This window comes from Ursus americanus, chromosome 31, assembly GCF_024610735.1.
Source record: "Ursus americanus isolate L20-20 chromosome 31, mUrsAme1.1.p, whole genome shotgun sequence".
Taxonomy (NCBI): domain Eukaryota; kingdom Metazoa; phylum Chordata; class Mammalia; order Carnivora; family Ursidae; genus Ursus; species Ursus americanus.
The window spans coordinates 4,912,595-4,926,861 of NC_142157.1; the positions used below are offsets into that span (position 1 = coordinate 4,912,595).

Genomic DNA, 14,267 nt, shown 5'->3' on the forward strand with positions numbered 1-14,267 from the left:
AGGAACTCGGGAGAGCCAGCCCAGGAGAGCAGCCAGGTGATGGGTACAAGGCTCCGACACCGGCCTCACATAGTGCATTAAGGCATAGGAGCACATCTCGGATCTTGGTAGATCTCCCACCTTACCCTCCAATTTGGTTTTAAATCCCTGACTTCTTTCCCTTTTCCCAGTGGGTGGGGGGGGGGGGGGAGGAGGTAAAACAAATCAAAAAATTTCACTGGGAATTTCACTGATTCTCCCAATGACTTTATTTGTTGTTTAAATCTAATCTAAATTTAAAGTCAACAAAATGTGTAGTTTTCTTCATCCTCCGTTAATGATGAGAACTGTCCATTCAAAAACTACACTAAGACAACGTCATCCTCAATAGCAATCCGGCTTTAACTGTAGGGCATTGAATCACCTTGCGAACAAATTACAGTCACTATGATTTACCAATTGGTACTGTACTGGGTGGTGCTGGGGTTTCTTTTTGGCAAACGTAGAACAAACCAGAGAACAAAATTTAAGTCTTCATCATCATGTAGAAAAATAAAATAAACCTAAAGTATCTACCTATGTGTCACGTGATTCATACGGCGAAAGTAAGACTAAGATCTACACTTACAGCAGTTTTAAAAATCCTTAGTGCAAGAAACATAACCAATTAATACAGATCAATACTTATTAATGAATATGGAAAATTTTCCTATACAGAGGTAGAGTCCAGTGCACAAGGCTAAAACAATATTCAATAGTCTAAACAAGACGGAGTCAGGTTTTACGGAATCCACTTTAAAGTTATCAGACTGTATGTACATACATACAATAAATAGACTATACAATTTTTTAAAGTAGTTTAATAAACTCCACAAAATAATAGCAGATGCATTGAAGTATTTACATAATTCAATTTTCAAATCTCTCTCATTCAAATAAAAGGGATAAAAATAAGCTTTCTGCTTTAAAGGCAGCAGAACCTCTTTCCTGAAATGGATCGGTAAAATAAGATAATTTACATGAGAGGAACTAATTTATGCTTGAGAGGTATTCATATCCAGCTAAGAAAATATGTCCCTTTTTAAGCTATATAGATTAGGGAATATAAAATGATATTTTCTACATTTTTAGATCTCTATTTAAAGTTCTAAATCCAACTCTTACTTGAAGAGAGAAGCTGATTTTGGTACCCTTACAGAGTATATCGACACCATTACAATGGAAAGATAATTAACTTTTCAGATTCTGCTTGTTTGCTTTTGAAAGTTTAGGCCAGAAAGAATTTGACAATATTTCTGGTCCAAACAGTTGTTTACACAATGAGATACAAACCTCAGTGAAACGAGACTAGCACTTTTGGCCTGGGGATCCTGGGATTTCCCCTTTGTGAGTCCCTTCCGTTTCCAAACTACGTGTCATCAGAAGCAGGCACGCTCAGGGGCAGGCGTGTGACTTTAGGGTGCCCAAGCCTAGCGAGACTCCAAAGTTCTCCACATTCACACAGGAGGAAGGTGAAACGGACTTTCTGCTGCCATTCGCCTCGCAGAGACTTTAAATGGGAAAAAACTTAGAAGCCTGTCATTGTGACCCAAGAAAATATGCAAAAACCCAAAGCATTATATGCTTCACTGACTCAAGATTCTTAGACTTAATATCAAATTGACTCTGATATTCTATCATTAACCCTTTTGTTTTACTTGATATAAAAGATTCTCATCTAGCCCATAAGGAAATTAAGGATAGTCAGAAAATGAAAAAGTAAGGTCATAATTAATGAAGCATCAACCTTCACAGTTTGAATTTTGTATAACTTCGCTAAGCACCCACAATGAAAATGCAAGTTGAGTTTTTTATTCAATCATCCTGTGAAAAATACCTCAGTAAATAGTAACATTTTGCCCTTCAATGATCTTCCCACTGGAATAACCCACCCCCCTTTTTTTTTAATTTTAGATTTTTAAAAAATTTTATACAAATAGACTAACTCTGATTTAAAGTAAACATACAAAAGTTGAGAAGAATATTGCTTGCAACAATGGACATGGAAGTAGAGGAATGAACTGGGCAGGGGGTACAGAGAAATGACTCCTGGTCAGTAACTGCAGGCAGACACCTGGCGCTCCAGAAAAACTTCACCCAGAGGACGCCCTCTGCTCACGCTGTTTCCTTCAGTCCACAAAACCTGACTGATTTGTAACTACGACTTCAGGTCAGAGAAGAAAAAAACAAAACAAAAAACAACTGCGAATAAAGTGGAAGGCACAAGCACCCATGTGATCTAGAATTTTCTTGGGGTGAGGAATAAGGAGGGAAAGGGATACTTTTGGTTCCGCACTACAGTCAAGGTAATTTTGCCACCGTTGAAGAGAAACCGTATACAATCAAGGTGTACAGAAACATAACAAGCGCATCCCACTTGTGAGGAAGAAAGCTCAGAAGACAGCTCCCAGGAATGGTGCAGAGAGAAACAACCAGTACTATTTATTTGGATGTCTGTGCCATGGTGGGTACAAACTATATTCTCTGCTCTGTGGGACCAAACCAAAACAGAATAAAAACAAACAAAAATGCCCCAAATCCCAAAAAAGCAGCGAGAAGGAATGCAAGAAGTCTCACAGAACAACTGATCCAGATGGAGGTGATAAACACGCACGCTTGTCTTTAATGCACATCGAACTTCGTTACCTAAAGCTGTGTTTTTCCGTCGCATTCACCTACTGACCAGACGGGGACTTAAGAAATGGCCAAGCCATTAACCTTTTCCTGCCTCTACGCGACTTCCCTTTCCCTTTGTCTCCTTCTCCAGGATGAGAGTCTTTTTCCTCCGTGAGGGAAGTGCTGTTAATGACAATGGGGGAGGGCATGAAACAGGATTTCCAGAATACTGATTTTGCTTCCCTCGAGGCCTTGCTGCGTGCGGCCACACAGCTTGGAGGCGGTCGTCAAGGCAGCCTGACAGAGCTACGAATTAAAAAAGAAAAGGAAAGGAAAACAAAAACAAAACCACCCCAGTCTGTCTTTTCTCAAACTAAAGGAGAAACTGAGGGATGGCACGGCCTCCAGGGGGACCCCCACAGTTAGGAGATGATGGCCGGGGACCACCTCGGCAAAGTCAGATTGTCAGCACTCGCTGACCGCTTCCTCGTGGGTCGACGCAGGTCCTTGTACTTGTCCTCGCAGAGGCGAGAGATGGCCTGAGGGGCAGAAGAGAGACAATTCAGGTCAGGGCCGGACTCGGGAGCAAGCCCCACTGTCCTCTAAGTGCCCGCCGCTCCCTCACTCATCGGACACCGCCCACCGCCAGGTGCCAGCAGCATCCTAGGCACTGAGAACACGCGGAAACAACCCGGACCAGAGCTCCTGCCCTGTGCAGTTTCCACGCCACGAAGGAAGTACAGACACAGGCCTGTCCCCGCAGCGCTTACAGTCTGAGAAAATCAGCTCAAAATGTGCAGTAATTACAGGACACTGCAGCCTGGGGCTCAGCCAGATGCAGGTTCAATGCTGCTAACCACTCGGGGGGTGTGACCTGGGCCTAGGCCTACTTCAAGGCCTGCATCCTCATCGGCAAACGGGGTCAAGAGCACCTGCCTTGCGCGCCTGTCCTCACGTAGCAGGGCTTCGTGCTGGGCGGCACTGGGAAGAGCACTCAGTACTTGGCGGCTCTCTGAGACTCAGAGCAGATGCCCCACAGTCTGAGTCAACTCTAGATGACCGAGGAAGGAAGGAACTGGGAGGGAGCAACGTAGGGACAACCCACACGGTCCTCATTTTCTTGATGAAGACAGTGAGACTCAGGGGAGTGCCTCAGCCAAGAGCGAGGCCTGACCCTCCGTGGGGCTCGGAGCCTGGTCTCTCAGGGTTGCTACTAGGTGCAGGCTGAGAGCATGTCGATGACAAAGTGGGAGCCTGCTCACATCACCCCAGATGTCTTGTTCTGGTCACATTCACCCTGCTTTCTGTCAGGAGTGGGGATGACTTCACTCACGATGATGCAAACCTGAGGTCTTTCAACTCGTACACAATTCAAGCAACAGGCCAGGGAGGAGGCAGGAGCTAGGGAAACACCTGCCAAGAAGTCGCCGTCGAGGGACAAAGGCACAAAAGCAGCAGACCCTGCTGCTTCTTTTGCACTCACCTTCTACCATACCGGTTTTTTATTATGTTTACTGTTTACTGTCTGTGTCCTCCCAGCAGAACATAAACTCCAAAAGGGCGGAGTCTAGCGGTTTTGTTCCTGATGGTGTCTGGTAACCAGTGCCTGGTATCAGGGGACCCCTAGTAAATATGTGTCAAATGGGTGTGTAAGTTCCAACTGAGATGTGCACATAACAGAGGCATGCACATATCCGGCTATGGTCAAAGTGCTGGAAACACGGGGTACTGGCAACCGATTCTCATTTATTTTCCAAAACCTACAACTGCACTTTAGAACAACTCCAGTGGCACCAGGGAGGATGGATTAGAGGAGAGAGAGGAGCTGAGGACGTCTTCCTCCAAACGACAGATGAATGAGGGCAGGAGACGGGCTAGAACACTGGGAATTCCCCACGTGAAGTCCATTGCTACACATAATAGAGGTGACATACTTAGAAAATCAGATCCCTTAGAGACATTAGAGCAATGATTTTTTAAAGTAAATTATTTTCATTTATTTAAACTCCCTGAGATTACTGTGTGTGGTTTCTCAGCTTACAAACAATACCTGGGTCTGAATGTAACATCGTAATAATGAATTAGCAATGTACAATCTTATTCTAGATTTCATGATGCAAAGTCTTAGCGTGCGTCCCATCTCCCACATGCATACAGAGATACTAATTTATTTCAAAGAGAAATGAGCAAGCTAATGAAAAGACCACTTTGCATCCGCCTTGGCTCCTGGTATGCTCTAGCGTCTACACTCGACCCTGCAACCCGCCTACCACATCAGCCATTTGGTGGTACGTCTCAGCAGTACAGAGCTTCGGGCACGGCCACTCTTAATACGTCTCACTCCCCCGTGCTTTCCATGATGGGGTTCAAGTCTGCTAACCAAACGGACTAATAAGGGTGCTGGGGTCTGGAAAACAATGAAATCTCATTCCTTAAAAATTATTTCCAAGAGGTGCTCAGTGCTTTTTCAGATAGTGCTTCTGTCCAGCCCTACAGAGGAGCGAGGGGCCGCATCTCAGGAAGCCCCAATTCTTGGGAGGACAGAACAGTCTTGTCAGGACTACCGGCCTTCCTCGGCCAGCGCACCTGCGGAGCACCTGACGCGGCAGCCCCAGAAACAGGCGAGCACTCCGTCTTCCCACCCAGATAACCTGCGGAGTCGGCAGCAGCCGCCAGCCACCCCGTCTCAGCCAGCCTGTGTGCCCACAGTGTGGCTGACCCACAACACTGGATACTCTCCCTCCGAGAACCACAGACCTGCTTTCCTGCAGGCTAAGTGGCTGCTCCCAGGAGCTCCACACGCCCCACTCAGCAGGACAGGAGCCACCGGGCACGAGGGCTTCCAGCGCCTGCTGCTGGCTCACCATGAAATCGAACTCTGTTTCACGAGTGTGCCCGCGAGCGTCTGACAACACTTGCTTGGAGCAGCACATCCTTCAGAGGAAGGGTTTTCCGTTTCTTGCTCAAGAGAAATGGGAGACTTAAATGGGCAGTTGCATCCTGACGGCCGGCTCACAATTAGAGCAAAGTGGCTGAGTTAGGAAAACCTCACTGGGTTTTTACACACCGTGCTCCGTGTATCCAGTCATGGATACACCGTGTTCCACAGTTTTACTAAGTGTTTTCTCGAGATTAGCATATTATTTACTTCTTACAATTTTACTTAAGATTTTGGCTTTCCTAAGCTTGCAAAACTGTAACAATCTCTTCCCCTCTGCCTCTAGACTTTGTTTGGTTTGCAGCTATTCAGCCTATTAGACCAGCACTCTAGCCATCCGGACCCTGTACTGAATTGGGGTAATGTGTCACTCAGATTGGACAATGGGGCAGGCAGCACAGACCTCTTGGGTCTCACCAGGCTTGGGACATGATTGTACCATCTACTGCTTTGATCAAAGGGTCTCTGGGATGAGACCACAACAATGTGTGAGAAGGAAGGCACAGAGGGCCTCAGCACACCTTCTCTGGAGGAAGGGGTTTCACCCTTCCTTGTCACCCCACCACTTTTCATCCAGTCAACAAGTCAGATGGGAAGAGCTAGGTGCAAATATGAAGCTGAGCTACATACACGAGTCACGAGCACGAAAGTTACACAGCTTGACGGTGAAGGCCCTAAACTCAGGCCGAGACCCATGGGGCTGGCCCCAGCTCTAACCGGGCTGTGGGGAAAATATTTTGAATAAAAAATAAAAAGCACACCATAACCTTTTGGGATTCCCAATCATTAGGGTCATCCGGTATCTTTTCCCTTATGAAAGTCCATGTCGAGAGATACTTTTTTATGAGCATATTTTGTTAAAAAACAGGTGGTTTTTTTTTTAAAGATTTGAAGAACAGAATCTATGCACATTAAATAAAAACTGATATTCAGAAGGTTATTAAAACTATGATTGGATGAACTGTAATCAACTAAATGAACTGACCAACTCTAGATCCAGGGTAACCTGTCTGTACTTCATAACAACGCATAGTGGGAGAAATGAGCGTGGCGACCTCCCACTTCCAGGAGACCCAGGTGCGGCGTCTGTAATAGTGCCTCGGAAACCAGTATGTGAAGGCATCTTACCTCAAGCTTGTGAGCCCTGTCCCTGCTCAGGGGCTCCAAGGGAAAGCTCAGGTTGTTTGCTTCTGCCAGAGAACGAAGATCAAAATAATACTTGGCATAAACACTGGAAGGAACATTGATGTTAAACTGGAGCAATTCAAGAAACTGTCGCTCCAGCTCATTCCTGCAAAGCAAAGACAAAAGACCGCGTGCTTAGCTGCCGTACCAGGCCGCACGGCCCGCCAAGGCAGGCTGCTGGAGACCGGAACCCAGAAAACCCACCTCCAGGGAGAAAAGCTATCGAATTAATTGCCGGGCTGGACACCAGAGCTGCAGTTTAACCACCAAATGGGTATGAAAAGCCGAATGCTCACGTGCTCTGAAGGATGAGGCCTGAGTAACTGGGACAATCACCAGGAAGTACTTCAGGTGGTGGGTGTCCCTGAGACCCAGCCACACACGCAGCAGACGCTGGCTGCAAATCTCAGCAAGAACCGTCAAACATGGGGCAGGTGAGGCAGTCGAGAGCCGTCAAGCGGAGTCTGGTGAGGGGCCAAGACAGGAGCCCAGGCGAAAAGCCTCTGTTACACCTGGACGCCTGTCTTTCCTCAATGGCCCTTCCCTACATCCTGGGAGAAGAGTGGAGGAACTCCTGCAGGGGCTTCCTCAGGCCAAGCGGGGAGTGGGGGAAGGACTCGCAGCCCCGCGCTCACAAAAAGGGAACCCACCGCCTCTGAAGAATGAAAGCAGCAGTTCCCACACCTGAGTGTGCATCTAATCGCGTGGCGGGCTTGTCAACACAGACTGCTGAGCCCACCCCCGTCTCTGGCTCAGCAGGTCTGGGGTGGGCCTGAGAATGTCCTTCTAACAAGCTCCCACGGGAGGCTGATGCGGCTGGTCCCAGCCCAAACTTCTAGAGCCACTCACCTCCAAAGACTGGTCAGTAAAGGAGCCAACACAGGTATTAAGATCCATCTGGCCATCCCAGTTATAGTTTGATGAAACTGAATGATGGGTAGCCAAAATAAATTTTAAAACTTCTATTTGGAGAACATCCCCATGTCAATTATCTTTTAGATCAGGTTCATTTCTTGACAGTTAGTCCCTGGAGGGAGAAAAGTCCTCAACGGTGGATCTGTTTGTTGAGCACTGGTCCTGGGTCGGGCACGCAGTTTTAGCATTGCCTCCCCCTCGAAGCACCCTGTGCTTCCAAGCACACTACACAGCCCTCTACTTCTGTCCTTTATCAGACTCCACTGCAAGTGCCGCCCTAACTCAGTCTCCCTGCTTGTCTCCTCCTAGCCAGAAACTGGGCCACCGCCCTATCACCGTACCTGACATACAATTAGAGCTCAGTAATTAGCCTTACTGAACGGAGCAGGCCAAGCTCCGCCTGGACGGACGGATCGAGGAAGGCTTCCCACAGGAGTAAGAGATGAACTGAGTTTGGAAACCTAGAGCTCTGGTGGAGGAACAAGGGTTGGGGCAGGGCATTTCTGGCAGGATACCTGGTCACCGTCTCCTGTAAGTGAATCTGAAGGCTGACAAACCCTGTCCCACCAACTAGCCCAGAGCCCGCTGCACGGACTCCACTGAGCAATGAGCCCCCAGTGCCGGCCCCTGTCAGCAGGCCCCCGATGTGCTGCAGCCTCACACTGCCTCAGCACCATCTGGGCCCCACCGTGTACCTGCTTCCCGGCCGGCTCCTGGGGAGTCACCTCACTAAGCCTCAGAGACTGAGAGCACTCCGTCCCAATCCCATGCTGCTGTGACGACGAGGGACAGGAGCGCTGAGGTGGGGCGAAGGCAGGCTGGGGTCTGAGCAAGAGGGGGTGGCTTCAGAGAGAGAAGGTACTGGGCGAATGAGAGTTGCTACAGAGGTTTGTAGTCCTCAGATGGGAAGACTGAGAAGTCAGATTCCTGTCTTTTCGTCAGAGAAACACCATAATTTGCTGTTTCTATACAGTCTAGTGAAAGGAGGTGAGCTCCAAATGTGCATATTGTGCTAACTTTTATTCTTTTAAAGAGTCTAAAGTACTTTGACTTCTTTGGATAATTTGTACTTTAACTTTTATTTATGCCTCCTTTAAATGAGATTTAACAAGAGATCATTCTGTGAAATACTGGAACTCAGCTAAGCTTTTAATAAAACAAGAGCGTCAAAAATACTGCAAAGGCCAGAAGTACCACAACAAACGGGCCAGAAGGAGCTCTCCTGGGGACCGTAGGAGCCGCCTGGGGACAGACTGCCATCTGGTGGCCGACGGCACCACTGCAGCTCTTACTCTTCTGATGCTGACAGAGCAAGTCTGTTAATGCTGGCCCAAATCGTAGCTAGACAGCTATGCCTCTTGTCGAGGGTATACACTCTGACTAAAGGCAAGAGCGATCTGGTTTTGAACAAGGTGGCATTTTCCTCAAGGTTCCTTGGGAAAAAAGAACAGCCTTTCTTCAGGCTTTCTTTTTTAAGTCTGAGGGAAATATAGACTAGAGCTGCTGTGCTTTCTAAGGCAAGATTTAGCAAATAAAAGTAATTCCCAAAATTTGAATTTCCAAACTGCAGTAAGACATCTTACAGGGATATACGACAGCTTGCTACGTGATAAATCGTAAGAAATACTAACAGTGACACAGAGAGACCAGGCTTGATGGATTTACTGCCCTCAATTGAATAATCATGAGAAAAGTTCTGATTAAAATTTTCTAAGTAAACTTAAGTCAGTAAACAAAACATATATTCAGAAATATGCGTTATATTAGATCAAAATTGTAAAGAAACACAACTGAGTTAGCACACTTCACAACTTGTGAAGGGGCCTCTAAAATGGAGTAAGGAGAGTTGTTTTATCACCTAAACATTTATCATCTATCTGCTTTTCTAGAAAAATGGGTTCACTTTAAAAACCAGCCACTGACGGTCTAGCAATCGCACTTCCGGGGATATACGCGGAAGAACTGCAAGCGGGGACTCGAGGCGAGGTTTGGACACCATGCTCACAGCAGCATGGCTCACGACAGCCAAGAGGCAGAAGCAGCGCAAGTGTCCAGGTGTCCGTCAGTGGTGAACGGATGAACCAAACAGCACGTGTACATGGACGGCAGTATTTTTGACCTTAAAAAGGAAGGCAATTCCGATACGCGCTGCTACACAGACGAACCCTGAGGACGCTAAGGGAAATAAGCCAGTCACGAAAAGACGAATGCTGTGTGATTCCACTTCTGTGAGGCATCCAGAGCAGTGAAATCCAGAGACGAAGCGGAATGATGACTGCCGGGGGCTGCGGGAAGGGGGCTGCGGGGACGTACTACCCACCGGGCGCACAGCTTCTGGTTGGTGACGGTCGCACAATAACGTGAATGCACTTAATGCCACAGAACCGTACACTTAAAAACGGTTAAAGTGGTCAAATTTATGCCATGTATATTTTACCATAATTAAAACCAAAAACCAAAGACCAGGCCCCCTACACCCACGGAGGGTCGGAGGTTTCCGCTGTGCCTCTATCTGTTATGCAGCACTAAAACCAGTCTCCTCGCTTCTCCTTATTTGAGATTCTTTTGTTTACATATCAAAACAACTCTAATAAGGTTACCGCAAAACAAAAACAAGCCAACCCCAAAGTGTAATTTCTTTTAACAGCATTTTGCCTGTCAAAGTTCATCCTTCCTTCTCCCATGCATGGCAATTGTCGTTAGGTGCTGGCATGTGACGGTGTGACTACTTACGTTGGCCAGACAGAAAGCGGTGAAGGCTGGCCCCTGGCCCTGTCTTGCCGCACAATGTCAGCCTGAATCTGAAGTCTGACTGACTGATGCTGGTGGCCTGAGGGCTCTACCTACACGTTTCAGTGCCACTTGTCTTAAAATGTTCTTCAACCTGCGTTCCCAGCCATTTGCCCACATGGTCCGCTGCCTTCCAAGCCAGAACCCCACCATCTAAAGGTGAAAGGGACTCCAAGTCAAGTGCCTTACTGTTGGATGATTCTTTAGCTGGAAGCGAACGTGGGCTCAGAAACATCAGGAAGGTCACATCAGGACACTGGCACACAGGCAAGGCCAGAAAGAAGGGTGCAGAGGGGGACAGAAGGACAGACGCCTGGACACAGCACCGACAAGCACATTTTATAAACTCTCATGTCGCTATTGACATGAGAGTACACAGTGCTAAGGGCCGGTGCCCCGAGCTTCCAGGGATGCCCCACACTGCTCCCTCTCCCCAGACGGGGCTACCCAGCAGCCATTGTTTCCCCCAAGCTCATAGGGTTTTACTGGAAAAGACTGAAATCAAGCACTCATTTTTAAATATTCCAACAGAAAATCTATGATTCTGTACAGATGCTACAAAATAACGTAAAGCCCCTATCTCTACAAGTGTGGTTCAGCACCGCGACCCCCTAATGGCTTCCTGAACACACTGGATCTCATTCCTTCTTTCAGTAAGTTTACTGGATGTATTAGTTTGCTATTGCAGCAAAAATACCACAAGACTGTCCTTCTGTCTGCGGCCTATTACCTAATCTCTTCTTAGGACACATCATACTATATTAAAGCCCATCCTAATGACCTTATTTTGACTTAATTACTTCTTGAAACACCTGATCTCCAAGTACAGTCACACGTTGAAGTACTAGGGGTTAGGACTTCGCATATGCATTTGAGGGAGATGCTACTCGGCACCTTGACACTCTTCTCTTCTAGCTCCTCAAAATTCATGTCCACTTCACATGCAGAATACATTCACTTCATCCCAACAGCCCAAAAGTCTTAATCCGTTCCACGAACCATCAAGTCCGAAAATCTCATCTAAATCAGGTATGGGTGAGACTAGAGGTCTGATTCATCCTGATTCCCCTCCAGGTGTGAACCTGTGAAACTTCCTACTTTGGAAATTATCTGCTTCCAAAGTACAATGGTCACAAAGGCACAGACAGGCATTCCTACTACAAAAGGGAGAAAGGGGATCCCTCCTACACTGTTGGTGGGAATGCAAGTTGGTACAGCCACTCTGGAAAACAGTGTGGAGGTCCCTTAAAACGTTAAAAATAGAGCTATCCTATGATCCAGCAATTGCACTCCTGGGTATTTACCCCAAAGATACAGACGTAGTGAAGAGAAGGGCCATATGCACACTAACGTTCATAGCAGCATTGTCCACAACAGCTAAATTGTGGAAGGAGCTGAGATGCCCTTCAACGGACGACTGGATTAAGATGTGGGGTCCATATATACAACGGAATATTACTCAGCCATCAGAAAGAACGAGTTCTCAACATTTGCAGCAACATGGACGGGACTGGAGGAGATTATGCTAAGTGAAATAAGTCAAACAGAGAAAGACAATTATCATATGGTTTCACTCATTTATGGAACATAAGAAATAGCAGGAAGATTGGCAGGAGAAGGAAGGGAAGAATGAAGGAGGGTAAACAGAAGGGGCAATGACCCACGAAAGACTATGGACTCTGGGAAACTAACTGAGGGCTTCAGAGGGGAGGGGGGTGGGAGAATGGGATAGGCTGGTGATGGGTAGTAAGGAGGGCACGTATTGCATGGTGCAGTGGGTGTTATACGCAACTAATGAATCATGGAACTTTACATCAAAAACCAGGGATGTACTGTATGGTGACTAACATAACATAATAAAAAATTATTTTTTAAAAAAAGGGAGAAATAAAGAAGTTTTGAAAGGGGTCTCGGGTCTCAAGCAAGTCCGAAATGCAGTGGGGCAAATGCATTAGATTTCAAGGCCTGGGAATAATCTTCGGCTGATGCTCTATCATCCAGCCCACTGAGAGGGCAGCAGCCTCACATCCTAGCCACGGAGGGGGCAGCCTCAGCCCGCACAGACCTGTACCTGCCGAGCCCATGGTGGCAAAGGCAGCCCTGTCAACTTCCAAACTGCCTTCACGGTCATTTTCCCTTTTGAAGGATAATGCGTTACAGCAGGACAGCTCTTCTGCAGAATCCTGAAGTCCGACAGCCTTCCTTCACTTTGTCCTGTCTTGTCCCCTTCATATTAAATTGGCAACATTTCTGCTGGGATGACTGGTTGTAATCTCTTTAGCAAACTGTCCAGCCACACCCTTACTTACTGTTCTCTCCAGAGCATGCTTTCTTATTTTTTGCAATAGGGATAGGCAGAGATTGGAAAATCTGAGTCCTTCCAAATCTTCAACATCTGGTCCCTTCTTGCTTAACAATTCCTTCTTCCATTTCTCTCTCCTCAGATTTTATTATCAGCAGCAAGGAGAAATCAGGCAGGGTTTCTAAACACTCTGCTTAGGGATCTCCTCAGCTAAATATTCAAGTTGACTATTCTGCCTTACACAAACACTAGAACACAATTTGGCCAAGTTCTGTGCCCTGTGTTAACAAGTACTGCCCTTAGTCCAGTGTCCAACATCATGTTCCTCCTTTCCAACACCTCACTCCAGAAGCACCTTTAACAGTCCTACTTCTAGCAACATTCTGTGTGTGGTACTACAAAGATGAGAGAAGCTTCCTCTAAAGCTCTCTGCTTTCTGAGTCCTCATCAGAATCACCTTTCACAATCATATCTCTATCAACCATCCCTTCAAGGTAACCTAGGGTTTTTCTAACATGTGCCTCAAAACTCTTGTAGCTTCTACCCATTACCAAGTTGCACCCTACTTGCCGGTATCAAAATCTGTTTCAGTCTACTAGGGCCGCCAAAATAAAATACCACAGACGGGGGCTTAAAGAGTAGTAATTTATTTTCTCACAGTTCAGGAGGCTGAAGTCCAAGATGGAGGTGCCAGCAGTGTTGATTTCTTTGGAAGCCTCTTGGCCTGCAGATGGCCATCTTCTTTCTGTGCCCCCACAGGGCTGTCCCTCTGCCTGTATTGTGTGACTCAGTCCTACTGGATTAGGGCCCACCCTCATGACCCTATTTTAAGTTAATTATCCCTTTATGTCCTTATCTCCAAATACAGATACATTCCGAGGCACTGGGCCTAAGGCTTCAACACAAGAATTTTGAGAGAACACAATTCGGCCGTAACACTGGGTGTCTGTCGCAGCGCTCAGTGGGGCGCTGGGCTTCATGCTGGTGTATGGATTCCCTTACAAAACACAAAAGCTTTCTCCAAGTACGCCCAAAAATACAACAGATTTCTAGATCTACAACTTTCATTTCTCACTGTTAAAACTGACTTGCCTGAGAACACATCAAGTATGTACGTTGTCCTTTCGGCTCCTCCCTTCCCACTCTTCTGCTCTCGGAGAGAAAGGCAGGCTGCTCACCCTCCCTCCGTTCACTGCCCCAAAGTGAAAAACCTGCATGAAGGGGCCAACATCCGATGACCAAGCCCCTGCTCTTTTTATCTGCCTGTGAACCGCACTCCTCCCCTTTGAAAGCCTACCCCCTTCCTTAGCTCAGGATGGCATATAAACCTCACTTGCCTGAGTGCCTTTGAGTCTCATATTTCTATGGAACTTCCATATGTACAAAATCAAATTTTTCTCCTATTTGTCTTATGTCAATTTAATTATTAGACCAAAGAACCTAAAAGGGGAAAAAGGGAAAATTTTCCTCCCCTACATACATAATCAACACAGAGAAGGACAA

At 46.8% G+C, this 14,267-nt stretch overlaps 1 protein-coding gene across 3 annotated transcripts in view; it reads right to left on the reverse strand.

Annotated features, from left to right (window-relative positions):
- Window positions 1-224: 224 nt before the first annotated feature.
- Window positions 225-14,267, reverse strand: part of CCNY (cyclin Y) — a 214,024-nt gene continuing 199,981 nt past the window's right edge. For all 3 annotated transcript variants that reach the window (XM_045786369.2, XM_045786370.2, XM_087857872.1), the window contains 2 exons: window positions 6,701-6,863; window positions 225-3,173 (listed from right to left, as the gene is read on the reverse strand). In XM_045786369.2, the coding sequence (XP_045642325.1) occupies window positions 3,057-3,173; window positions 6,701-6,863 (280 nt within the window). In that variant the 3' untranslated portion in view covers window positions 225-3,056. The remainder of the gene's footprint in view (window positions 3,174-6,700; window positions 6,864-14,267) is intronic.